Source organism: Cinclus cinclus, chromosome 2 (assembly GCF_963662255.1).
Source record: "Cinclus cinclus chromosome 2, bCinCin1.1, whole genome shotgun sequence".
Classification (NCBI taxonomy): Eukaryota; Metazoa; Chordata; class Aves; order Passeriformes; family Cinclidae; genus Cinclus; species Cinclus cinclus.
Window position 1 is genome coordinate 39,918,566 of NC_085047.1, and position 26,584 is coordinate 39,945,149.

At 39.8% G+C, this 26,584-nt stretch overlaps 2 protein-coding genes across 5 annotated transcripts; one reads left to right on the forward strand and one right to left on the reverse strand.

Annotated features, from left to right (window-relative positions):
* Nucleotides 1-2,810: 2,810 nt before the first annotated feature.
* MRE11 (MRE11 homolog, double strand break repair nuclease) lies at nt 2,811-22,652 on the reverse strand. Of its 3 annotated transcripts, none has more exons than XM_062487556.1 (19): nt 22,482-22,652; nt 21,862-21,994; nt 19,809-19,969; nt 19,123-19,210; nt 18,133-18,274; nt 16,412-16,526; nt 15,237-15,422; nt 14,607-14,778; nt 13,815-13,895; nt 13,119-13,245; nt 11,257-11,357; nt 9,983-10,156; nt 8,832-8,894; nt 7,675-7,891; nt 6,648-6,728; nt 5,522-5,577; nt 4,993-5,063; nt 4,544-4,622; nt 2,811-3,458 (listed from the first exon to the last, which is right to left on the reverse strand). In XM_062487556.1, exons 1-19 carry the CDS (start codon nt 22,499-22,501, stop codon nt 3,414-3,416), a joined length of 2,112 nt encoding a protein of 703 aa, XP_062343540.1. In that variant the 5' UTR covers nt 22,502-22,652; the 3' UTR covers nt 2,811-3,413. The 3 variants fall into 3 exon arrangements, with proteins under 3 accessions (XP_062343540.1, XP_062343539.1, XP_062343542.1); XM_062487555.1 differs by having other exon boundaries at nt 6,648-6,731; XM_062487558.1 differs by lacking the exon at nt 6,648-6,728.
* Nucleotides 22,653-22,767: 115 nt separating this feature from the next.
* Nucleotides 22,768-24,931, forward strand: ANKRD49 (ankyrin repeat domain 49). 2 transcript variants are annotated; one of them, XM_062487559.1, is made up of 3 exons: nt 22,768-22,806; nt 23,266-23,536; nt 23,987-24,931. In XM_062487559.1, exons 2-3 carry the CDS (start codon nt 23,279-23,281, stop codon nt 24,443-24,445), a joined length of 717 nt encoding a protein of 238 aa, XP_062343543.1. In that variant the 5' UTR covers nt 22,768-22,806; nt 23,266-23,278; the 3' UTR covers nt 24,446-24,931. The 2 variants fall into 2 exon arrangements, with proteins under 2 accessions (XP_062343543.1, XP_062343544.1); XM_062487560.1 differs by lacking the exon at nt 22,768-22,806 and adding an exon at nt 22,884-23,096.
* The last annotated feature ends 1,653 nt before the right edge of the window (nt 24,932-26,584 follow it).

The window sequence follows — 26,584 nt, forward strand, 5'->3', positions numbered from 1 at the left end:
TGCTCTGACGTGCTGCTTTTCCACGCAGTTGCGCTCCCGGGTGCTACTCCGAGGTAAGCACATCGGTGGGAAAGGCAAAATCGTTCTCTTCAGATGTCAGAGTCCGTTTTCTCTACCAGCAGCCCAGCTCAAGCAAACTCCGTGCTGTTTATACACCAGCAGTGTGTGTGCCAGCTCTGCTCTCTCCTAGGACAGGTCAAATCTGAGATGTTCTACAGGTCTGGCAGGCAAGTTTCAACCTATTTCTTAGCATGAATAGAATAGAATAGAATAGAATAGAATAGAATAGAATAGAATAGAATAGACTGTAAATAACAAGCTGCCTTACTGTACTCAGTATTTTTCAAAAGACCTTTTTTCTCTCAGAGAGACCTGGAATACTCAAGATTTCCCCCGGCAGTTATTTTTCTCTCAGCCAAAGGAATAAAAGTCTGATGTGAAACTGCCTTCTAGGGTTTGTAGAAATAGAGGTAGTTACAAAGATGTGATTATACAGGACAGGAGATTATAGAGAATTATAGGATATTATAGAGAAAACAGGTGATTATAGAGAACAGGAACTGTCTCAGCCCAGTGAGTCCAGTATCCAAAGCAAAAGGCAGCTATATGCTGGTCCCAAGCACTGATGAGATGGCAGCATGTGTGTTCCCTCTGCCTTGCCCACAAAACACAGCAGGAAATAGAAAATCAGGACTAGGAAATCAACACCCACAAATCTTACACCAAAAGATGTACCACTTCCCAAGTGCATATGTACAGTGCTGCACTTCTGCTGAGGACAGATCTTCTTGGGTGGTGTTAACTAACCCTAGCTGGTTTTATATATAAAAGGCTTTATTTAACCATTAATTAAATGACCATTATCTGAAAAGCTTGTATTATAAGATGGTCACTCACTGGGGAAAACTCTTCCATACAAAAGATGTTTGTGACTGCCTCAGTGAACTGCTCAGGCTGCCTTCTCTTCACCACTCCTCAGCTGCTGGACACAGTAGGACAAGCAGAATGGACATCCCACAGTGCTACTCTGCACACTGATGCCAGTCTTCCACAAAATTGTCCAATTTGAGCTCTTTAGGCAATTCACCTGTCTCAGAGAAAGCTTTCCAGTGAACCTGCTGGAGCTGCTGAGGAGGTAGTCACATCTAACTATTCAGAGAGAAGAAACATGTCCCACTCAGAAGCGCTGTCAGGAAACAAGTCTCAAATAAAGGCCCAAAATAATAGAAAGTAGGACAGAGCAGCATTCTTATAGGTTTGTGATGAGAACAAGAGGGTGAGTGGCATATGCCCCCCCTCCTTGCTAAGCTGTTCCAGCAGCTCCCAAGACCACCTCCTTTCCAGCACAGCTGGCCACTGTGTAAGGGCATTCTGTTTGCCACCACTCAAACACCAGGTCTTACTGTTTCCTATCTATTACATCCAGTTCTCCTGTACAATAATCTGTATTTCAGCAAAAATTATCAGCTTTGTTTATTTATGCTCCTTGATCTAATTCTTAATTTCTAGTAGTGTACCCTTGCATATGTAGCTAGAGCTGCCATTGCCTTTGAAAAACAGGGACATCCAGGAGAGCAGGGTATCTTCTCACTTCCTAAGCCACACTGCTGGTACGATGGGAATCTTGTCCCCACTCAGCTCAAGCCCACCCTCCTCTGAGCTGCATTCTGTGTCTTGTGATCCAGAGGAGCTGGTTCAACCACACACTGGGCAGGCACACCCAAAATACCCACAAAGGGTCATGGAAAAGTCCAGTGGAAGCTCTGCGTGACAGGTGACTCCCATGTTGCTGGTGTGTCTTTCTCTGCTTCCCAATTTAATTTGTATTTAATTTGTATTTGTACAATTTAATTTGTATTTAAAACATGCTCCAGTATGAGCTGTTTAAGCAGCTCACCTACGTTTGGTTGTTACTAGAGAACAGGCTATAGCAGATTTGGCAGCTTGGTACACGCTCCTGCCATCTTCACCCTTGTTCAACAATCTCCAGCACTCCAACAGTAAAATAAGCATCTGCACAGGAATGTCAGGATTTGGCATGCTGAATGTGGGTTTTATAAAAGGTACCTGTGAAATGATGCAATTTTTAAAGTGAAAAATAATGTTTGAAATTAAGCTATATGGATGGACCATGAATTCAGGTAATAAAAAAGTCATCAAAAATACCTGTGCGAGAGTACTCTTAACAAGATTATAACAAATTAGAAAACAGGCCTGGTGGGAATAAAAGATTGTAACAAGGATATAAAAAAGTCAGCTAGACACGCCAAAAAGTCGGGAAGCATTCAAAAAGAGGAATAATGCCTTTTTTCCCTTTTTAAATCTACAGCACAGTGTGCTTTTCTCCCTGCTCCTGGAAACAATTTTTCACTACCATGGCTTTAATGAATTTTTGAGCTTTGCTGAATTTTTGAGCTTTTCTGGGGCAGGGGAATTGAAGTTACATGGGTGAGAAGTGATTTTTTCAAAAACTATCCAGTGTGACCTCTGAGAAATGTTGATTTTCAGAGCATCCTACCCCCCTCTATAACCAATCACACCAACGTTCAGGACAAGCTTCTCTTTACAGTACAGTCTTTCTCTACACATCAGTTACACGTTTTCTCCTGAAGTGAAGGCTGCTGTGTTTATCTTCCATAGATAAAACACAAAGCCACTGTGAATTTCACAGCTGACTGAAAAAAAAAATTGTGAAAAAGGAGGAAGAGCCTTTGATATGATTCCTATGATTAATATGCACTCAGCTAAAATCTTTTCCTACAAGCTTTGTAACATCAAAACACAGAACCCCCTTTAGTACTTCTTGAATTACAGACCTGAATTCATTCCCACATACTATGATGTTTAATAACAGTGCAACAGTGGGTTTAAGTTCTCTTGGTAGAACTGAAATCATTAAGACATTTTACAGCTTCAATACTGAAAACTGTATTCTTGTGTTCCACTTTGACTCCGAATTCAGAGTTTTCAACCGTATTCACAGCAAATTGCAAGTACAAGTTCCACTGTGCTGAGACTTCATCCATAGTCATACCTGCAGACTATTATAAATTTATTTTAATCTGCAAAATTCAAACCAAAGAGATGGAGTTTTCTATAAAAGATATAACTACCATTTTTATTATCATCCCAAAAATAAAACAGAGTTTCAGATTTTTAGAAAGAACTTGCACTTTCAGGCAGTACTTCAGAATATGAGACCTCCTAGCCTAGCGCATCAAGCAACGTAACAGACATTATACCAAATTTGGTGCCATTGAAAAAAAAAAACAACAAACCCAAACCAAACCATTTCACAGAAGTGAAAACAGAAGGCAAGTCATCATTTACAGAGAAATATCACAAAGTCTTGCAAACTGCTTTCCACTTTCTTCACAAACTTCCATAGTCTCTCTTGCATAGTGAGCCAGAAATCACTTAGTTCTTCTTGACGTTGCAGGGCTCATGAATGGATCGTCCTGAAATTTGCACAGAGATACACATTACTAAAACTAGCAGGCATTCCAAGTCATAAAAAAGCAAAGTGACCTTTAGAATAAACTAGAAAGCCTGGCCATGCTTTCTGACAGACCAATTTTTGTTGGTTTTGATATGAAAGAGGTCATTTATTGACTTACAAATCAATGTGATGTATGTGTAGAGAACATAAGTTTATGTCAATATGACCAGAACAGATACGTTGAAATAAGGAACAATCTGTATTTCACTTGTAAATAAGCAGCACATACCTCAGTAAAATTATGTCTGGATACACACCATAATTTACTGATATTTGTTTGAATCAAAAATACTGTTTCTTTTTGCATACTCAAGCAAACATGTAGGTTTTTATTTCAAGTACAAGAAAGAGAGATAGCACAGTGGGGAGAAGGAACAAGAACATAGCGCTTTCTCTGAAGTGGCTATCATCTGACACTGTAAAGGAATGGATTCTAACCATGCATGACAGACTGGAAACATTGCACAGTGCTTGACAGAATAGTGTCTTCTAGTCAGTGCAAAACTGTGCAAAAAGTTCCACTTGTGGAAGCAACCATTTCCTATCAGTTCAAAATATACCACAAGAACAGACATATTAGACTTGAAGAGAGTGTTTTAAATTTTTTAAGAAGTGCACTAAGATAATTTTCAACAAAAAAAAAATGCCCTGGAAAAGAGCCATTTCTAAACGCAAAAAAAAAAAAAATCTTCATTTTTACAAGAATAAAATATAACTAAATGAAAGGATATAGCTAAGCACTAGAAAAGATTATAATTACTTTATCTCCCAGGCAATTCCAGGTCCACATTTCAGTAATGACAATTCACTGATTAAAAATTGAAGGGAAAAAGGATTGGATATTTTTCTGAGGTCCCTTCTAGCCTTATTTTTGATAATTATGCAGGTAGTCTAATCAAAGTTGGTTGCAATAATCTAGCCCTGTTAGTGAAAAAAAGAATAAATTCAATTTCACTCTGAAATGCTTTACTCAAACAGCTGTAAAACAGTGAGCTATAGAAAGTTACATAAAATAAAACTAAAAAATAGTACTAGGTACCATACCTCATCTGACTCAAAATCAACTCCTTTAGATGTTTGGCTTTGTGAACCTCTTTTACTAAGTGAAGATAGAGTTGGAAACCTTGAAACATACAAAGAGAAAAAAATGGCATCAGCATGTTCTCAGTCACCAGACATTCCAATAACTTCTCCTTTAATTTAGAGCTGGACCACCAACACACAAAGGCAAAATAAACGGACATAAAGTAAGTAGAACAATACAAATTCTTAACATATTAATACTAAAATTCTGATCGAGTCTACCTCAATTAGTGAACTAATTTTTTCTGTTATAGAAAGACAACCCACATCAACAAGTAAAAATTAATATAAATTCTCTAAGCAGTGTTATGATTTCCCTAAAAATCTGGTAGCCAGTCAGACCCTTGGACTCTGCTGACTGCCAGTCAGAAATAAGGCACACATTGCATTTATGAAGCAAACATACTGACCTTTGATTTACTTTGGAAGAAGGAGGGACGAAAGAAGTATCTTCTAGATCAGAATCAACATCTATAATATCCTGAAAAAAAATGTATGAAGATTTTCCACAGAACTTATCCTTACACAGTGAGTGCATAATGTGTCAGTACTATAGCACAGAACCTCTTTTTCCAACTAGACACCTATTTAGTTAGAGTAATATACATTTGAGAGGGCTCCAGGCTAGAACTGCACAAATTTGCAAATACAGCACAAGTTTATTCTTCACATCTTTGACCTTGCAGAACCCAGCAAAACACTCAGGTATATACACCTGGTATCTTAGACTATGGTAACAAATAAAACATGGCTTTTCTCAGACAAACACCATAACAAAACAGGATACAAAAGGTCTACAGGTTAACATATAGAAACTTAATGCTGGAACTGATAGCTTGGAAATCTCTGCTAATTTAGGCTAATGTTTTGACTGTGTATTTATTTTTCAAATCAACAGTAAGAAATAGCACAGCTTCACTCATACAACAAGATGCTTACCTCAGAATAAGACTGGAATGAATTTGAAGAGCGGTCTGTTTTTGAAGACCTAAAGGCTGGAAAAAAACCATACGTAATACTTTTAAAATAAATGCTCACACAATTGCATGCAAACAACATTATGCAGGGTTTTTTTTGTTTTTTTCTTTTTGTTTTGTTTTTTTTTACGATCTGTCTAGCATGCATTTCCATGGCAAATCAGCCTGTAAAAGAAACAAACAAACAAACCAATCCAAAATATAAGATAAATCTATCAACCCCCCACAGAGGGATATAACCCTCTGTGAAGCTGCAGGTGCTTCCCAGTCTGGATTAAAAACTATCAGTAATGTTGGTTAAGAGGACATGAAAAATACTGCTGTAACTGAAATTCCTGTATATCCAACAGGTTAAATATGAACATAGCTGCTAAAATTAATTCCTCTGCAATATTTCAGGTCATTTGCTGACCATTTTAAAATTAAGGTAATTTGCTGATTACTTTAAAATTCAGCCTACCTTGGGGTATTTTATGGGGGGTTTATGTGTAGATTAGTGAGCAATATTTTTTTCTTTAATTCTTAGATTCTCTATGCTGTTTCCTCAGTGCCTTCCCTCTACAGTAAGGAACAGCTACTCTCACATATGTAGGCAGCTTAAAGATAAGGTTTTCTTCCCTAGTAAAAACTGGCATTTCTATTTCCAAAACTCACTACAATGTAAGGCTAAATGGATTTGCATTAAAGCTTACTAACTTGCAAACATCGGTCAAATTTAACTTTGTATCCCCAAAGGAATATTCTGCCTAAAATGTTAAGTCACATTTTTTCTACGCTTATTCCTTAAGAAACTGCATTATGTAACATGTTTCCTGCTTGCAGTTCTAGCCAGAAGTTCCTAATACATTCCATTTTACCCTGTGACAGAAGAGTATCACAATTCTTTTCCCTTTTCTTTTTTCTTTCTCTCATCACTGTTAGTTATTCTATTTCACTAATGCTGAAAGAATCTCTCACAGCTGAAATGGACTAACACAATAAAATGCAATTAAAACAATCATTAAACAAACACCTTCACTACAATTTGAGAGAGCAGATTAGAGCAACTGAGAGAGCAGATTAGAGCAACAGACAGATCACAGGCCTACCATCCAGGATAGATGGTGTCTTGCCAGGCACAGATACAGATTTGTAGGATCTGCTGCCAGAAGCTGACTCTTGGCTAGTGGCTCCTGTAGAGACAACAAACAAAATGCAAATCCGTTCAGCAGTTTGTTTTTTTTTTCCTCTTTAGTCTATCATAACTAAGTGGGAAGTCACTTCAAAAAAATCTACAATCCTCTTTACTCCTCACTGTCTCCCTGAATTAAAGCCCTTCTTACAGGCAGAAGAGCTGCCCTGGGTCAAGAACTCAAAGATCCACAGACACAACCTTTTAACACAAGGCTCTACTCTGATGGGACCACAACAGCGTTGGAGCACTCAGGCTCTCAGAACTAGTTTAAAAGCATTAACCAAATCAGACCTAAGATGACAGTCTTTGTTTCAAGCCAACCTGCTCTCAGACATTTGGACATATTACTGAGACAATTCAAAGGAGTTATATATATATATATATATATATATATATATATATATATATATATATATATATATATATATAAAAGTGAAAGTACATCTATAATGGAAGTACCACTGCAAAGTGTACAACCACACTCAGTCCAGGAGTAATCTAACTCCTTTTGGTTAAGAAACACTCCCAATTTTCTCAGTCACTAGAAACAGTAAAGTCTCTTGTAAATTACATTAGGATAGAGACAATTTGCACCTCCTCTTTACACTGATCAAACGCTTTACCTTTAGCAGTGACAAAGGTCTATCCGTGCACTTCATAGTACAGACCTTCCCAATATCATATCTTTTGGAAGTATACTGTTTCCACAGCTGGGAAGCATGATATTTTTCTTTTAATCACAGTGGAAGAGTCACAACTTAAGCCTTGTAAGGCAGTCAATTGTATGCAATAGGATACCACACGTATTTGAGAAGAGCTTTTTTCCCAGCAGGAATTCTTAAGCAGCAAATTTCCACTTGATGGAAGCATCAGAAGAGAGTCACCTTCTAAAGAAACAAAAGTCAGAAATTGCAGTACAAAGACTGCAAAGATTTTCTTACCTCTTCCTCTTCGAGACGAACCTCTTGCTGTTGAATTTTGTCCTCTTGTGCCTCTTGCCCTGCCTCTTGCCCGACCCCTTCCTCGGCTCAGTGTTGAAGAAAGGCCATCACTTGGATTACTAATGCCTATCACCTCCATATCCATGGAATCTTCATCACTGGAGGCTGAGACCAGAACTTCATCCTCAGATCGGTGGGCTCTGGCCCTCATCATTGCCTGAAATGGAACAATAATTACAGGAAAAAGAATCTTAAATCATGAAACACACCACTGTTAAATCCTAGTTATGTACAATAAATATATAACTATAAATAAAAATGTGTAATTCTAAACCAGTGAGGCTTAGAAGACATAAACCCAGTGTTATGGAAGGTGGGGACATCCGTGAAAATACTTAGTTTATTTAATTAGATGTGTACATATGAAGTAGTTAGCTAGGATCTGAGAACAGAATTAAGCTCATTAATGTGACACACTGCTGGTAAAGTCTGGTGAACAGCTCAGGTCATCCTCTGTCACCTACATGTGTCTGCTCAGAGGAAGCACCCTAAGGGCCTCCCTGACTTGAACTTCATTGATGACAGTGGCTGCTTAAGACAACTAGACAATCTCAAAATTTCATTCCAGTCCCACATAACTTGCGAAGACAAAGGAGAATCCATACTATTAGTAGCTGGCAATTTTCTTTGGAAATACAATGCAGTTGAAGTATGAGTATGCGGGAGATCTAAGATTGTTGATAAGGACGCAGTACCTAAAGGTTTACCAATACTCCCCATTTGTTCCAGTAATACCACGCAATATAGTCCATCCACATGTCCACTGGTGATGAGATCACAAAGAACTTAAGATGAAAGATCTTTGAAAGTCACCTGCTTAATCTAACCTCAGTTAAAAGCAAGAAATAATGAATATTCAGGTTCACAAATTTGAGAAGAGAAAGAAAAGAGGCCTCAAAAGAAAAACTGAGCAGTAGCTCAGGTATATATTATCCCAACAAAGATTTAAAACAGACTTACTAAGCTTTAAAGGCAGACAGGCACTTTTTGGCAAGGAGAATGCTGAAGTATTGCTGAAGCATTGCTAAATGACTGCATTTATATGCAAAAATCACCACTCCATTTTTCAGCCTATGTTCAAAATCCAGAGCAATTACCTCACGGACTTCCTTATCCTCTTCTTCAGTATTCTTTTTTCTACTCTCCCTGAATTTTCGCACCTGAAAAAAAAATAAAAACCAGTTCCAGTCAAAATAACAGTTCATGTCATACAATAATGAAAATACAGTAAGTGTGAAGTTGTAATCACTGAATCATTAAGTCAAGTTCCTGTGAGAAGTGAAGAGTCCAAGAATAACAGAGCAGTTTGTTTAGGGCCCTTTCATGCTGTCCTATGGTTTAAGAATCTCACATTCTGTTAATAACTGGAGCTACATCACTGGAGAGGAAGAAAGCTTGCAACATGATGAAGGAGATACTGTGTTTAAGAGGACAGTAATTTTGACAATAGGGGACATTGAAATATGAATAACTGGAAAAAGAGGTAGAGATGAAGAAGCAAGACCAAAAATAACTATTATGAAAAGAGACAATGTTGCAGTACATGTACAACTAAGGAAGCTCAGCTTGACAAATACGGAAAAAGATAAGGAGCATGGCAGGAAGAAGACAGCTCTAAAGACAAACAATAACAATAAAACACCCCAAAAGTGTCACAGAAAGCCTGCAGGCACTGCTTGTTTATGGTCTCTTTCAACCTGTCAGGAATTAAAGCAATTAGTAAGAAAACAGACAGATGCAGCCTTCTACAATGTTGAATATTACAGCTGAATACATGGTCTCATGTGGAAGTTCAACAAGTTGACAAAAATGTCTTTCAAGGGTTGCTCAATACACATAAACAAGGGCAGTCTCTGAGATACCCTGAGCTGCAAGCAGTTAGAAGCAAGTAGAGCACCTCAAGGATTAATTTCCTTTATGCTTGTCCTGTTCTTGTACTCTTCCCTAAGCCAATACCAAAAGCTACAAAGAGATTATACCTACCATTTTTCTCACAATAGTGGTAAATATGTAGTTCTGCATGTATTAGACAGATGTTTTCTATGAACATGTGTACAACCTAAACCCCATTTTCAGTACAAGTTTTGAAATCATGTATTTGAAACTTCACCATGAATTATTCATTTATTAATTGCAGAAAATGACTAGAAGCAATTGTTGCAGATGCTCCACACACCAGCAAATCTATTCAACCACGTTTGAGCACTGATTTGCCTCTCCTGGGGAATCAACATTAACAGAACATTACCTCCTCATCTATTTTTTCTTCCACTGCATCAGTGCGACGCTCCTTGAGAAACCTCTGCGTTTTTTCTAGTTGAAATTTCACCAGCTCTTCTATGGCATCTTTTTCCTCTTTGTCTACAAACTCTTGCACTGCTTCTCCCATTCCTCTTTCAGTTAGAAGTGAAAGCTGTACTTTCTTTAGAATTGGGGAAAATAATTTGTTAAGAAGCATCTGCCATTAGAGAAAGCAAGCAGTATTCCAGCTGTTTCAGACAAATATTACATTAAGTTGGTTGCAAAACCAGTAATGTGCATTTAATATTTGAATCAGAGAAAAGCACAGCAATAAGCAAATGTTACTAGTCACAAACCAGTTACAACTCTCTTGCTACTACCACATCACACCAACTTTACAGAGTAGTTCTCAAACTAGTCAAAGCAAAAGGCTTTATGAATAGTAAAGAAACTATAATGCTAGTAATATCTAAAATAAAAACTTCCAGGAAATAATGCCCAAAGGAATAAACTTTCTAGCCATTATAAAACCAAATGTTTAAATAAACACGTAGAACAAAGGAACATGATTTATGCTGTCCTAATACTGACACCTAGCAGGTGTCTAAGGCTAGGCAGGATGATGTAATTTGAAGGATCTTAACCTCAAGAATTCTTCGTCTAAGGACTTTTTACAACTGAAATAGCTTGATCAAGCATTTGTGCACATGGCTCACTGATTCATTTTTTTATCTCTTAGATGTTACTATGCTGTTGTTGAGAATGGGAAATATACTAGATTTAACAACAGGGTGGGAAGAAAGCAGATTATCAGGGTTCTCTCTTCCTTCTCCCTGCTCTGCTTTAAATAAAACATGGAAGTGCACTACATCTGAAGACACAAATATACTGCAAAGTAACAAGTGATTAATCTGGTAATAGTAAATGCTACAGCCTCATAATGGCCCTAGGATAATTTAAGGTAGCTCTTCCCTCATGCTGCCTCACATTTTCCTCCTGTACTTGGGTACCTTACACATCACTTGGCACAGGGCACACACTGCAAGTTCACACAAAGAGCTAACCAGTGTGTGCTCACATACCTACACAACCTATACACAACAGTTACTTGCTAATCTACAACATACACTTCATGAGGTAATTCTCAGACAGTTTTATGGGAAATAAATTCACTTGGTGAATGTCACAGTCTTTTCAGGGCACACTACTTCCATAAAGAAAGCAAAAAAAAAAAAAATCATATGACATTAAAAAGGGAAACTACAGAAGATAGAAAAGTACCTTCTCTGCTGTCTGGAAATACTGCTTTACAAGGTCTTCCACCCTGAGTGTCGTTCCTTCAGCAGGTCTGCTAACCAATTTTCCAAAATTAAGGTCAATGTCTAGAACAGAAAAGTATAGTGGCATCACAAACATTTACAGCATATAATTATTACCACCCCATTGACACTAGCAGGAGAAAAGCTTAATGCTGGCCTCCTAAGAATTGTGGTCCTTTATATGTAATGCTTTCTGCTCTTTTTGGAGTCTATTCATTGGAAGCACGGAGGAACATCATAATTATGCAGACAACTCCACCTCTAGCAAACATAAAGAGCTCTAACTAACACATGTCAGCAATTATACATTGAACACTGAGTTCTGAAGTTTATAATTGAACTCCAGAAGATCACAAATGGAAGAAAATCACAGGAGCTGTCAAAGCACAAAAGTTTTTCATAAGTAACCCTTTTACTAGAAAAGAGATTTTCCTCCATGCCACGCTGACTGATTTTCAGAAGAAAATGCTCATAGCTTATCCCCCTTTCTCAGGCAGCAAGGTAGGAATGGCAGAATGATGGGAGGGATAATAATCTTAGATTAGCACATACCACACAAGTAACATAAAATGACTATAGACTGCTTTGGACTACAGACTGAATTCCTGAAATCTTAACACCACCTGTACTGAACCACAGTGTACACATGTAATAAAAATATTGAATGCTCCATTAGCCACTTCCCTTGTATTAGAGACTGTCTAAAAAAGCAATGCAAAAGCCATGGCAGTACTTTTATATTCCCTTCCTGGAGCTGACATGCCCATTATGCAGTAAAAGTAAGTAAGTGAAGCATGGTGGCAGATGTGGTAGCTACTGTGTATTCTGAAAATGCTAATGAGATTACATAACTATAAAAATGGAAATAAAAGCAAAATAAACCAAGATGAATACAGTATAATTTTAAAAACACCTCATTAAAAGCAGTTTTTATTCAAGAAATGATGTTTTGAACTTTATAGAACTGATAGTATTCAGATTCGTATTCACAGTAGTCATATTCATGTCACTGGAACTGGACAATGCATTTACAATGCACTAATGCAAACTAGTAAGACTTTTTAAGCACATTATGTTCCTGTACAAGCTGAATCTTTATTAGCAGCTATTACAAATCCAGTAATTAGACAACATCTATTAACCGTTTATAAAAAATTCTAGGCAACAGTGAGAAATGCTGCAATAGGAACAGCTATTATTGGTTTTCCACAAGTATTTCGATAGAAATATACCTGGAAGAGACAAGCCAAGAGCACCTCATACACACAACTAATTAGAGCAAACAAAATTATATCCTACATTTGGACCATTTAAAAAAATATATGAACATGTCTTTAGCCCATACCCTTCATTACTATTTTAGGTACAAACAAATGAACTACTACAAAATAAAATTAAAACATAAAGGGAAGAAACACTATACCCATCTCTTTTCCTACAGAGTGTTCAAACCCAATCATCTTATTCTAAGACATCTCAGAAGTAAGCCACTTAATGCCTTTCATGGTAATTATCACAGAACCATAGAGTAACTCAGTCTGGCATGGGGCTACATGTTTTACCTTAGGTTGAGGCCAAAGGAAAATGAAACTGGTTATGAATAACTGTCAGAAGATGCAGTGCTGATTATCAGAATTTTTGACAAACCCGGAATTAGAAAAGAAACAATTGTGCAATATAGACACTTAAATATGACAATGCATCTTCACTCTTCCTATAACCAATTAGATGGTAGGCACCAAGCCTTTGCAAGTGCTGGGCAACAAAATACAGACAGACAAATGAAAACAAAGGCAAGCCAATGATTCCTTCTTTCTTAATCACCTTTTTTCTCTTTTTGTTCACGACGCCTGAAAAAGTGTATGATGTCTTTTGGGTTAGCCACCCTATGCATGTACTTCTGGCTGAAACGATGGACACTGAATGGTTCAAAGCCACCTGCATAATCAACCTAAGTGAGGAAAGGACAAATTTAAATATGAAACAGAAGCGGAGAAGCCACACAATTCAAAACAAATTTGTTATGCTTCAAAGGAAAAAATTAGTAGTAAGAAATAAGTAAACCTAAAATCAATGCCTTACTATGCAGAATAGTTAATGGCTAATTACAGCTAATAATAACATTAACAGAATAGCTAATAGCAGCTCATATTTATAACTTGTTCCGAATTTGTTTCATTTACTGGCCTTCACAACAGTTTCTGATTGGGCTAGGAATGCACAGAGGATAGTATGACTTAAAAGAACTTCACAGTAAATAGCCACTTTTGATGCCCTTACTCAGAACATCAGTGAAGTACATTTATGACCAATCTCATCCTTTACCTTAGAGTACTAGCTACACAGGTAAACAGAAGTATGGTATATATACTATATATATATCTGTAGTGATTTATATTTGCCTGTACACAGCAAAAAAAATATATATATTATGTGTTTACACAAAAAGCATGACTGTGCTCTGAAACTTTTCACAGTGGCCTTTAAAAACAAAGCAATCCAAGCTGAACCATTTCTTACTCTTAATCTTATGATAGGCTTCTCTGGCTGGCGGGGATTTCCCAAGCATTCTCTTTCTGCAGTGTCCAGCATCAATTCCACCTGTGAAAGAGAATTATAAATTCAGTTCTACTTTGTTCTCTTACAGATGCCTGAACATTTCAAGTATAACTTAAAATACATCCAATTGCAAGGGGAGATATCAGAATAAATCAAATCTGCTGTCATTGCTGAACACATATGTACCAGTATGCAGCCAAAAGCCATTAAGAATGACTGAGAAAAACATGACAATGAAAGGCTTATCCTTCAGATACAGATGTAGTCCAGTAGTATCTGCACCACTGATCTCTCATATTTTATAGTCACTATGCTTTGCTAAATTTCTAGTTCCAGGGAAAAGCAGAATGAGCCATATAAACTTAAGAACTAAGCAATTAATCAACTTGCTTAGTTAATTCTATCACTTCAGTATGCATGGTTGAGCTCTCAGGGCTTAGGCCAATGCATTTATGCTGGTTCCAAAGTGTACATCCAATACTGTCTCACTCTTAGGTGCAAGCTTTTGTACAAAGATGATATAGACACCCAAAAAGTGGTTCCAGCCTACTTTAATAGGACATCCCAATCAAGAAACCTGGAAGCCAAGGCTGCAGAGTGAATGTCATGGAATTAGCTTCCTATGGAAACACTAAGTTTATTTTAATATGGGGCAAGATACGAGATTTCTCATCTTCCAGTCTCAAAACCAGTCAGAGATCCCATCCCCTGTCCATATACTGTTATCTATAAACTGTTAGCATCACAAGTTACCTTTTCCATGCAGAATGCCTGTATTGCCTGAGTAACATTAGGATTGTCAGGATTAAAAAGATCTGGATGATCAGCTAGAACAATATCCTCCATATGGAAAGTTCGCACTGTCTCCAGAGCAATCTTCTCCATTTTCATTTTTTTCCCTTTAACATGCAGCAAACCAATGTGTCTAGAAGGAGAAAAGTAGCTTACTAAAAGATAAACTTAAGAGAAGCACAGTATAAAGATTTGTTTTCAAATTCATTTACTTTCCAGGGACAAAATTTCGAAAGCTATAGGAAGATCTGTACTTCAGGGTTGGCCTTCTAAAACTTACATTTTATTATATTTAGATTGTGCTTGTTCCATATACAAGCACCTGCACCCAGTTCCTTGTATTCCAATTTATCAGTATGTAACTCCTCTTAGCTAAGTTCCATTTGCTTCAGATGTTCGATTAAATTGTAAGCAAAGCAAAAATTATACCAAGTACTCATTCCATCTGCTTATTATGTCACACTCTGAAGCTAATTCACACAGTAATACAAGCCTTTTTGTACTGTATACAAGTATTTTTCTGTTCTCAAGAGAACACCTGAGACACATAAGACAAAGGATAAACAAGAACAAAAAGAAAAGCCCACGCACTTCTTCACAGCTTCTCCAGGGGACAGAGATGTCACCACTGAACTTCCTGGCTGAGAAATGTAGAAACGTTGCTGTTCATTTTGGAATGGAGCTATTTTGCACTCATGTTCATGTCCCCACACAACAAGATCAATAAAATCATCTAAAAACTGCTCTGGAATGTAGTTGGTAGCTCCATGTTTGCTCCTGTTCAAGAGAAGAGAATAATAATAGATAGGCAAGGGAAGAGTGGAGGAGGAGAAAAATATCAGTGTGATTTAAAATTATACAGGAACTCTAGCAATGATATCAGACATACATATCATACACCTGCTTCACATTTATTCCTTAGACAGCTGTTTATATATAGTGTTTGGTTAAACAAAAGGGCAACTTACATAGCTCAATTTTACATAGCTCACTTTTGCCTGCTCCCCTCCTTTTATCTGAATCTCCCTTTTTCTCTTACTTGGCTTGTAAGACTTTTGGGTTTTTTCCATATGAATGCTTTTATAGCGTTCCATGGTAATCAGATTTGGTTAGTTTTTATTTTTAAGTGGCGGGGTAAAACCCACTAAATTAAACAGACACGGGATACACCATCCCCATTCCCTTTCTGGAAGACAAGGGAGATGGGGGAATGAGTTCCTTCAGACTACAGGACAGAAATCAGTACACAGGGTAATATGAGCTATATTTGTTTACATTTGCTTCACCATTATTTGAGCATGAGGATTGCCCTCTTCTACAGGAAAAAGCAGAAGAAAGTATTTGGAAAAGAACTCTGCCTGTTCCTACTACCACTGCTAGGAGAAGCCTGTAGGCAGACAAAACATGACACCTATCTGTAAAGCACAGCAGTGCAAGGGAAAATAGGGCACTTCTTGAATATGGTTCAAACAAGAATAGAAAATGCACTATAAAGTTTGGTGTTCTCCCAGCTCTAACAAGCAGAAAGGACTTAATTATATGCATATTACACTACAAACCCTCCACTGCCTCTGAATACAAAAGTTTGGGAAGAGATCTACCCAAACTCATTTATTTTAAACCTTTTCCTTTGCAATTCTTCTCCAAAAAGAGCTGTGAAACAATGTAAAACAATGTTTTGCCTTGTAAAAATTTTAAGAAACCAGCTACTCACAAGAAGCATGAACTAACACAGTGAATTACTGTAATTCATTCAGTATAGTTACCTATTCTGATGAATCACAAACAAGTTAAACCAACTGTCTTCATCTTCCTTTGGTCTCAGCATGGTTACTTGCTTATTGACAAACATACGATACAACCTCTCATCTGGAATAGCTCCTGAAGTGGACAAATGAAAAAAAAATAAATTGTCTGGTAAACAAGTCTGTACTTCACAGCATTTTCACTAGCAACTCTATTAAAAAAAATATGATGAACAAAAACATAGCAGCCTTCCTGTACCCAAAGTGGGCTTATAAGAAAGCTGGAGAGGGACTTTTCAGAAGGGAAAGCAGGGACAGGACAGGGGAATGGCTTGAAACTGAAAGAGGACAGATTAAGGTTGGATATTATGATGAAGTTCTTCACTGTAAGGGTAGTGAGGCACTGGAACAGCTTGCCCAAGAAAGTTGTGCATGTCCCACCCCAGGAAGTCACTGATTATTTCCTTGATGTTTTTAACTAGGAAAAAAACCCCCAAACTATCCTTAGCTGGGCTCATGATAGATATCAATAAATCCCATATGGAACGTCCATATTTTGTATAAGAACAAATTCTCTCTGAATCAGAGAAAGTCAAAAAGGTATAAATAATTCTGGCACAAACACAAAGAAACATATCATGAACATCTTCATGCATCAACACTGGTACTCTAAAAAGTTGTTGCACTTCCCAGTAACAACTTTGGTATAGAAAACTTTTATATTTTGATATTAGAACATTCCACTAACTACTAACCTTTCAAACATCTAGCAAATTTTCAAAGTATCTCATTAAATATGCAAGAACATGGCCAACAAGGACTTAATTTAGAACTATAAAAGTTGCTTGGAATTAAGTGTTTAAGGACTAATGACTGGACAAAAAATGAGGGTGAAAAAATAAGATCTCAGTAGTTAACTTCCCTAGACAGAGAGCAGTCAAAAACAGCCATTCTATTTAAGAAGTGAGGGTAGAGGGAAATTCAGTGGAGAAAATACAAAGGAACAAGCCTATCATAGAACCACTTTAAAGTATGAAACTCCCAAGTTTCTTTAAAGAAAGAAACCATGGCCAATGTTACTTATGAACCACTTCAGACAGACATGTAAGACATTAGATTTCTTCTCAGACGGCTTATGTTTTTAAATATAACCAAAATGGCACATGAACTGAGCTGGCTATGCCTTGAAGGCACCTCCATGAGAACTTCATCTGTGAATTGATGGGACCAATTGGAGGATGGTTTAGTTGTTACAGGCTGAGAAACTAATTGGAGAATTCAGTTCTCTCCATGAATCACATTTGAAGCAAGTAAACCCCAGGAAAAAGTCTCTCCTTCATTTCCAGCCTCTTACAAGGTAACACCAACATAGGGTGTTTAGCTTTTGTCTAAGAAGGAAAAAATAAGCTTAACACACAACAGAGAGAATTTAAGAATATGATTGCTCTGACTTGATACACTGGGATTATAGTTAACTTAAGCAGGGTTCATTTAACACTAATAAAAGTACAAAAATCAAGTTTAGGAAGATTTAGCTAAACGAGTAAATAACCCTGTCAGCCAGTGACACAAAGCAGGAGGAAAAATCTGACACTGCCACAGAATTTATATGCTTTAATTTAGAATCACATAGACCTTCATGTTTGTTGCAGCCTTATATATTTGTTCCAACTTTATTTAAACCTACTAAAATTCAGTAACACATGAACAGTCTAGTCACAGTCTGGCAGACAAATACTTACCCAAGCCATATAGAGCAATTTTTGTTCTACCTTTACGCAATAAAATGGGACTAATATCTATTTTCTCCACGGAAGTTGAACGTCCAAAATGATTCAGCAGTCCTGCACAGCTTAAAATATCCAATGCACACAGTGCATCTGCCTACAACAAATAATAAGAAACAAATAGAAAACTTTGAATAGAATATTAAGTGTTTCATGTCTAAATGAAAGTCTCAAAAGTAAGAGAATATCTTTCCTTAAGCAACTTCTGCAGTAGAAAAGCCCTATGACATATATTAGGGGTTTTGCTAGTACTCTAGAGTACAGAAGCAAATCCCTTTTCCTTACAAATATACCTCATTTGAACAATACAAAATTAAATATTAAATCATTCAGAAAAACAAAAATCACAAAAAAAAACATTCAAATCAGCCAGTCTCTAAACTATTACAAAAATTATCTGGCTAAGGTAATTCAAAGTGAAACTGCTGCTAAAACACTCATTTCCGTCCTACACTGCTATTTGATATAAAATGCAAAATTATTAATTCAACACATGCATTTTAATGCTTTCTAAACATGCTTTTCCTGCTTACTTCTAGCAGCTTGTTTTTAAGCTACCATTTCACTATTATTACATTATCCTCCTTGCAAATGCATGATGCATATCAATTACATATGCAGTCAAAGTATAAAAATTCTCCTTCTTTAAGAAAAAAGCTTTCAGTCTCTACAGATGGAATGTTTTAGAAACATTCTGAAAGACTGCCACTTCTTAGCATGAAAAGTGATTTTATTCTCAATGACAGAAACCTACATAAATTAAGAAATTAAACAAAACTCATATGGATCTCAACTTATTTCATTTTTCCTAAAGATACACAAAATGTTTACACAAAGAGTGGAGCAACCAACTAACACTAGCATGATGTCCCAGAACTGCATTTCTATACAAGTTTATATTCCTCTGTCTTTGTCATGCAACAGTACAATTATCACAATAATTACCCCTGTGGGATCATCATGATTGCCATGAATACTAAAAACTGGAATAGAAATGTTGAGATTTTCATCCTGATAATTCACCCAAGGAAACCTGAACAAAAAGAGGAAAAGAAGTTACACTATAGCTGCAAATTTGTGTATGATTCTCAACATTATCTTTAAACTCATAACAAATAGATGTGGTGCAAATCAGAATGAAGTCATTATGAATAAGCCTAAGGTTAAGATTAAGCATAAGAAGATTCTTTCTCATGGTCTGGAATGGCACTTTCCATAGGGAATAGGGTAGCTCTATTTTTTTAGAGCAAGCTATGAAAACAGTTGTAGAAAAAATCGTGTAGTAGTAGTAGTGAATTAGGCTGTTCAACGTTTGATTACACAGAAGGAACTCTGCTGATTTTACCAAAACAACTCATGTGAATTGGTTTACTTGTACTGTACTTGCAAAATGGAAAGTATACATTACATTAATATATCAAGAGTCACAGCACATTCAGAAGTTTCTCAAAATATTGTATGCATAACTTTACAGACTAGATGACAGGTGAAGTTATCCTGTAAACTGTCTCACACACACAGGCCTAAAAATTCCAGGTTCCAGTCATGGAGGATATAAAATAAAAATCACAACACAAATCACCTAATACACACACCAAGCCTTACATGATAATTTATAGTAACACACTTACTTGCTGTAATGAAAATTAACTGCCTGATCACTCAAAATTTCAAACTGAACAGGACGATCACCCATGCAGTATTTTCTTAGTGACTCCAAACAAGAGTGTACTGTTTTTCTGGAGGGCTTGTTGTCATGGAAAAGGTCCCCACCTAATAAAATAAAGTCCACCTGTATGTAACAAAAAACTTTATTATTTTAATACAACATTTGGTATTATCCTGAAAGACTTCTAAGCAAATTGTTTAAATTATTTCTTCTAGAGAGTTCCACATGCTTCTTCAAATATGAGGATGTAAAAGGAGTTAGTAGTAACAGAAACAATATTTAACTTCCTTATGAAAAGTAATCAAATTGTTAATTAAAACAAAATCAAACCCAAAAAGACCCATTTATAAAGAGCCATACGAGAAAACAACTGATAGTGATAAAAAAAGGATTAGTCTACTATTGTAATAAGGGTCTCCAAATTGGTTTCCTGCACATTTTTTGAGAAGCACAAAATGCAGTGACATTATTTTCCCACTGCTACACTACCTAGTGCAAAGAAACCAGTAGCTATCACCACATTATTTTGAGAAGGAACAAGGTGCAGTTTCTGCATATATTGCGTATATTTAGCTGTCTTTCTTACAGTTAGGGCCCAGAACTGAACACAGCACTCAAGGTTCAGCCTCACCAGTGCCCAGTACAAGGGGCTAATCCCTGCCCTGGTCCTGCTGGCCACACTATTGCTGACCCAGGCCAGGATGCCATTGGCCTTCTTGGCCACTTGGTCACACACTGGATCATGTTCAGCTGCTGTCAATCAACAGGCCCCAGGGATGGAGCAGGCTTCCCTAAGAAGTGGAGCCAGTCTGCATATCGGGCTTTCTGTTCCCATCAGAAGGGGGTCTCCTATAACAACCCATCTTTTTTCTTCATGGAAGGAGTTTTTATATTCGGCACAGGAAACAACCTCAGCAACACCTCTATGCTAGATGAACTGCTATCTTGGTTCAATTCCACTTGCAGAGCCTCATATCTGTTATGTCAGGGCATGTGGGGCAGTCATGGAGGAGATGAACCTGCTGGGCAGGGAGGAACTTGTTGCCATTGTCCCTTGTCCCTTAATTCAGTGGGTTCATTCAAAGGGAGTGAGGATAGGGAATCCCCTGGGTTATGTGCCCTGTCTGCCTCTTAGGCCTGCCCCAAGGAAATTAGGGTGTGATTCCAGTAGTCTCTCTCTCTCTCTCTCTCTCTCTTATACACTCCCTGATATTCCTCAGTCAGAGCTGTGTCTGGACAGGAGTTCTCTCTGGGCAGCTCTGTCAGCTATGGTGGATGCAGAGAAAGGCCACGGCTTTCTACCAGATAGATACCACTGCTCCCTGGTAGAGCTGGCAGGGCTCAAGTGATGTTCCTGCACAAAAAGCCACACCACGGCAAGTCTGTTTGCCGTGTTGGAGGGGCTCCTGCTTCCTGCCACTCCCCAGGAGCTTATTTTACAGGTGTGTGAGGGTTCTTGGCTACTACTGGTCCTGACCCCACCTAGGTCCCATCAGCTGCAGGCTCCTGGCGGCTCTTGGCTCCCCCGACACTGCCTGAGTTCAGGAAGCCCCTCTGTCCACCCCATCGCAGGATTCTGCTGCTGACTGTGCAGGCACCGGTGTTGCTCGGTGCCAGAACTGTTCACTTCAGTGACTCAGCACTGCACAACACCTGAAAAGCTCCAAACAAATCTCCACTGATTTCTTAGAAGACTGTATGTCACTACTCTCACTCTCCTCAATTGTTGTTCCTCCTTGCAGTGACGAACTCTCTCTAGATACCACTGAAACTTGTGCAGGCAATCCAAAACGACAGCTAATGCAACCAAAGTCATGATTCAGCAAGAATGCTCTCACAAAGAAACAGGCATTCCTTTTACCAAATCAGAAACGAAACTGAATGTAACAAATAGTTCAACCATTTGATTTGGTATTATTAGAGACTGTACCAGCAGTAAGCTTTACAGCTTCTGGCAGATTGGACCATATTTTCAACAGCCTCAAGTCCTTCCCTCTCCAAAAAGTAGCACTTACTTCATTTTTCCGAGCATGGTCCAGTATTTCATTAAAAGTTACAAACGTATCGTTTCCACGCACTGGATCCTTCTCCAAATAGCCAAGATGAATATCAGTAGCAACGAGTATTTTAAAGGTATTTTCATCATCCCTGAACAAGACAGGAAAACTTGTGTCAGAGAGCAATACATTCAGGGAATTTCTACACATCCTTTACTAAGGTAAGCTTATCTGTGCAAAGTAATGAAACACGGAGATTTGCCATAAAACTCTACCAAATATCACTCCCGTAAGTATCAAAATACTTCACTACTTGTATTGCAAACAGCACATCGCCAAACCAGACAGCTGGAAGAATTGTTTATCCTAGCCACTCTGCTCCAGTAAAGGGTTGCAAGCACCCCTCTGAAGTATCTCGTTAAGAACTAAAGAACCCTTTGCGTGTTTCTTGTTGATCAGTCTAATTCTCTCTTTGCACTGGTAATCTGCACGGGCGTGAAGGCAAGCATGGTGATCATAAGGACCTGAGGGAAAACACAACCGATGATCACAGCTCTTCTTAACTCGTCCCGGACACACAAAACACTTGCTGCCGGATGTGTCAGGACCGCAGGGAGCTGCAGACAACGGGAGCTTACTGTGAGTTGATGGTGCTCATCCTCGAGCCGAGGTTCCTACGGGAAGGCTCTGGCACAGCGCAGCCAGCTCAGGGAGTCAGCTTCTGTCTTCACAGACCAAACCAAGCGCAGGGCAAGGGCAGGGGGCACAGGGAGGTGCGATGACACCGAACGATCACTGAGCCCACTCCATCTCCCGCTCCCGCCGCTGCTCGGGCCAGCACCGCCCCCGGCCCGGCCCGGCCCGGCCCGGCCCGTTCCGTCACGTCCGGCGGCCGCGCGGCCCGGAAGCGCTCGCCGGGCCCCGCCCGCCTCTCCCGGAGCACCGGCGGCACTGCGGCCTCAGGTAGCGGAGCGGGCCGGGCCGGGCCGGGTCCCTCGGTCTCTTGCGGGGCGGTGGGGCCTGCCCGGGGTGATGTGGGCCCCGCGGAGGGGAGCGGGGACAGTGCTGCGGGCCGGGCCGGAGCAGAGACTCTGCCCCAAAATCCGGGCTGCCGTCCAGACCCTTTGTTAGCAAAGTGAGCAGCGTTTCGAGTGCACTCGGCAAACCCCTGCGCAGTGCTGCACTGCAGTTCTGAAGGTGGCACCGTTCAGGGATCGGGGTAACACGGTGCTTTTCCAGCGTGGATGTTACCTGTGAGTTCTGGCAGAGCTGGCAAAGCCCGTGTTGGTGGAAGATCACTGAGTATTCCCTTGAGTTTTGCTGTTTGTTGACACCCTCATCATCCATCAGATAGTTTTACTGACAGTGCACTGATAATAGTTACAGTTAGTATAAATATTGTTGTACATCTGCTGCTCACAGATGTTGACTAAAAATGAATAAAGACAAGAAAACTGATGAAGATGATGATGACAGCGAGCTGTTTGAAGACTTCACGGAGCATTTTAACCAACTTGAACTGCTGGAGACGCACAGGCATTTGATTCCTGTAGGAACTCAGAGCTGTTGGTCAGGACAGTCTGATGATGACGATGATGAGCAAGAAAGAACGGAGGAATGGTACGAAATGCAAGAAAAAAAAATGGAAAAAAATCCAGAGAAATTGCTGCTCTGGGCAGCTGAAAACAATCGGGTAAGGCACTTGTTCTGTTCATTTATAACTTACAAGAATGTTTTTTGAGCACGTTTGTAGTCTCATCCACAAATAAAAACTTACTTATACTTTTCTTTCTTTCTCTGAGCTGTTTTGATCTGGTTTTGCAAGCTGCTGTTTGTAAAACATTCCCCTTTGTAGCCCATACATACTAAAACATCTCTGGATCCACTGGCTTTTAGAACAAATTTTGATTCCAGTTCAAAGTTCAAGTAACAGCACTTTTCTTTAACTTCTGTGAACTGAAAGCATGCTAGGCTCTTCATGGCAAATAAACCTTTTAACTGGGGTGGAGAAGGACGTAGCTGAGATTTTTATAAGTGCTTTTGACACTGACAGAAATTGCTTTCCCTGAAGTTTTTCAGGACCATCAAAGCCATACATCTTGTTTCATAAAATCACGTGAAGTTCCCTGTTTTCTTTAAACAGCTGAGTACAGTGAAGAGGCTCCTGACGGAAAAGCTGGCTCCAGTGAACGCTCGTGATGAAGATCAATACACTCCTCTCCATCGAGCTGCCTACAGCGGGCACTTGGATGTTGCACACGAGTTGGTGGCCCAAGGGGCCGATGTTCACGCGCAGACCGTGGACGGCTGGACGCCCCTGCACAGCGCCTGCAAGTGGAACAACACCAGAGTGGCCGCGTTCCTGCTTCAGCAGGGTGCAGACATCAACGCGCAGACAAACGGTCTGCTGACACCCCTGCACATTGCTGCGGGAAACAAAAACAGCAGGGAAACCCTTGAGCTCCTGCTGATGAACCGCTATGTGAAGCCAGACTTGAAAAACAACTTGGATGAAACCGCCCTTGACATTGCAAGGAGGACTGATATATATCACTACCTTTTTGAAATAGTAGAAGACTGCATAAATGCTGTGTCCCCATAAAAGCTTGTGAATGTGAGGTTTTCTGCCTCTTTCTTGTAAGTGTTCTGCATGCCCATCGGTGGTGGTCTGTCTCTTTGCAGCGAGGTTTTAATGTAAGATACTTCGGTATTCTCCTCAGGCAAAATGTCACTTCCTGCAGCACAGCTCAGTGGTCACGCTCGTACTTTGAAGTGTTACTGATGTTAGTCAGGCTAGTCAGAAAGTCTAAGTAATTTTTGTGAGTTTCTATTTAATTAGTGCAGATTTCGAGATGCTTCTGTAAGTTGTCTGTAGTGTCAAAGCAGGAAGGAAAACCGGAATATTTACTTGATGTGAAAAAATTCTGGCTTGGTTGTGCAGAGTTTACTGCTCACTTGAAAATTATTTTTTGAGAAATTTAAACTTTTTAAAACTGCATGAAAGCTCAGAATGAATGTAACTTATTTTGGTGATACACAAAATGTTTAATGAACCTAATGTAAGGCTTATGATAAAATAAAATATTTAACCCAAGGTATTTTGTCATATTTTTAACTCAAAGCCCATTTATCAATGCAATCGCCTGTTCATAAATCAAACACATTATTCATAGGATAAGAAGGTAGTTTTGGTTTATTTTTTCCCTGGTGCTTTTTAACAAAGTGACTTTCTATCAAGATCCTGTTTCCTTTTCCTTTGCAATTAAGTTGCATAAAGACTTAAGAAAGTGGCATTGGTTGGAAAAAATGAGCCACCACCACATGAGGCTAAACATACTGTTATATTTACATACTGTTTATACTGTTGTGTCTGATTTAGTTACAGGTAATTTAGTATTTTATTTCCACTTTTGAGTCAGTACACTAAAATTTCCTCATGGTAAGGGCATGCAGTATGATTTTCAACTTTACAGTCTGTAATTTAGAAGAGAAAGTCGCTTCTCTGTTAAACTAATTGAACTGAAAATTGAATGCAAGTGCTGAAGTAGTGTCGTGAACGCTTCACTGTCTCATGCAGATGCCTTACTGAGCGATCCCAAGCTCCTTCCACTAACACAGGCAGCACAATTCTAGCAGTAGCAGCAGGGTTGGGGGATGCTGGCCCACATTTGGTGCTCTGGTCATGCTACTGTGGAGAGGGTCTTGGTCACCCACCTTCTAGAAGCAGCGTGTAATGTTCAGCACTTTCTGTTGCAAAATGGGACCACAACTTCTTCATGGTATAACATGATTTTAATGCTTATTATTTTTGAAAGTTTGGTTTCAGGACATCTGTGGAAGAAGATGAATATACCTTGAAACGCATCAGTAGAGAGGTGGATTACAAGGCCACTTCAGTCCAAAAAGCAGTGTCTGAAGATGCCTCGTTTTATGACCAAACTAGTACTTTTGACTTATCAGCGATATGCATCAGTTGAACTGGACTTTGTCGTTCTTCCCCTCAGTCCGGTATTGCCTCGGGCGAGGATGACACGGCACCCTTCCGTAGAGAGCAGCCCGGTGGTGACAGCCCACAGTGGCACCGAGTCCTTCATGTGCGCGCCCCGCTCCCGTGGCCACGCTGAGCGACACAAAGGAGCGTGAAACAAAGGAGCAGCTGCTAATGACACCACAGCTGTCCTCCGCCTCGCGCCCCAAGCAGCGCCCAGGGCCTTGCTGTCCCTCGGGGGCCACCTGCGTGCCTGGGGAGCCGCGGGCAGCCGAGGCGGCCCCGCCCGCCGGGCAGCCTGGCAACCCCGCGGCAGCGCCCGGCACAACCGCCCGCGGCGGCGGCCATGAGGGCGGCGGGCCGGCAGGTGCCCCCGGCGGCTGCCGAGGAGCCGGGCAGCGACACTCGCGGCGAGCAGCCCCGTGAGCACGGCCGTCCTCGGTCCCCGGCCACCCCTGCCCCAGCCCGGGCCCAACCCGCGATGCCCCCTGGGGAGCTCAGCCTTTCCTCACTGATGTCCCCCCGCACCGCGGCAGGTGCTGGCCCTGGGGCCATGGGGTGTCCGCATCCCTTTTCAGCTCCTTGGAGGCTTCCTGCAGCGAGGACATCTTGGATGTCTCTCCATCTACGGCCCTGCCTTCGGGAGGTCTGTCATGGGGAGGCACAGTGGCCCTGTCCCCAAGTGGCCCTGGGGTGGCTTTGGCTACCAGCACCCCCTGTCTGGCTGTACCCACCTGTACCCGCCTCCTGTCC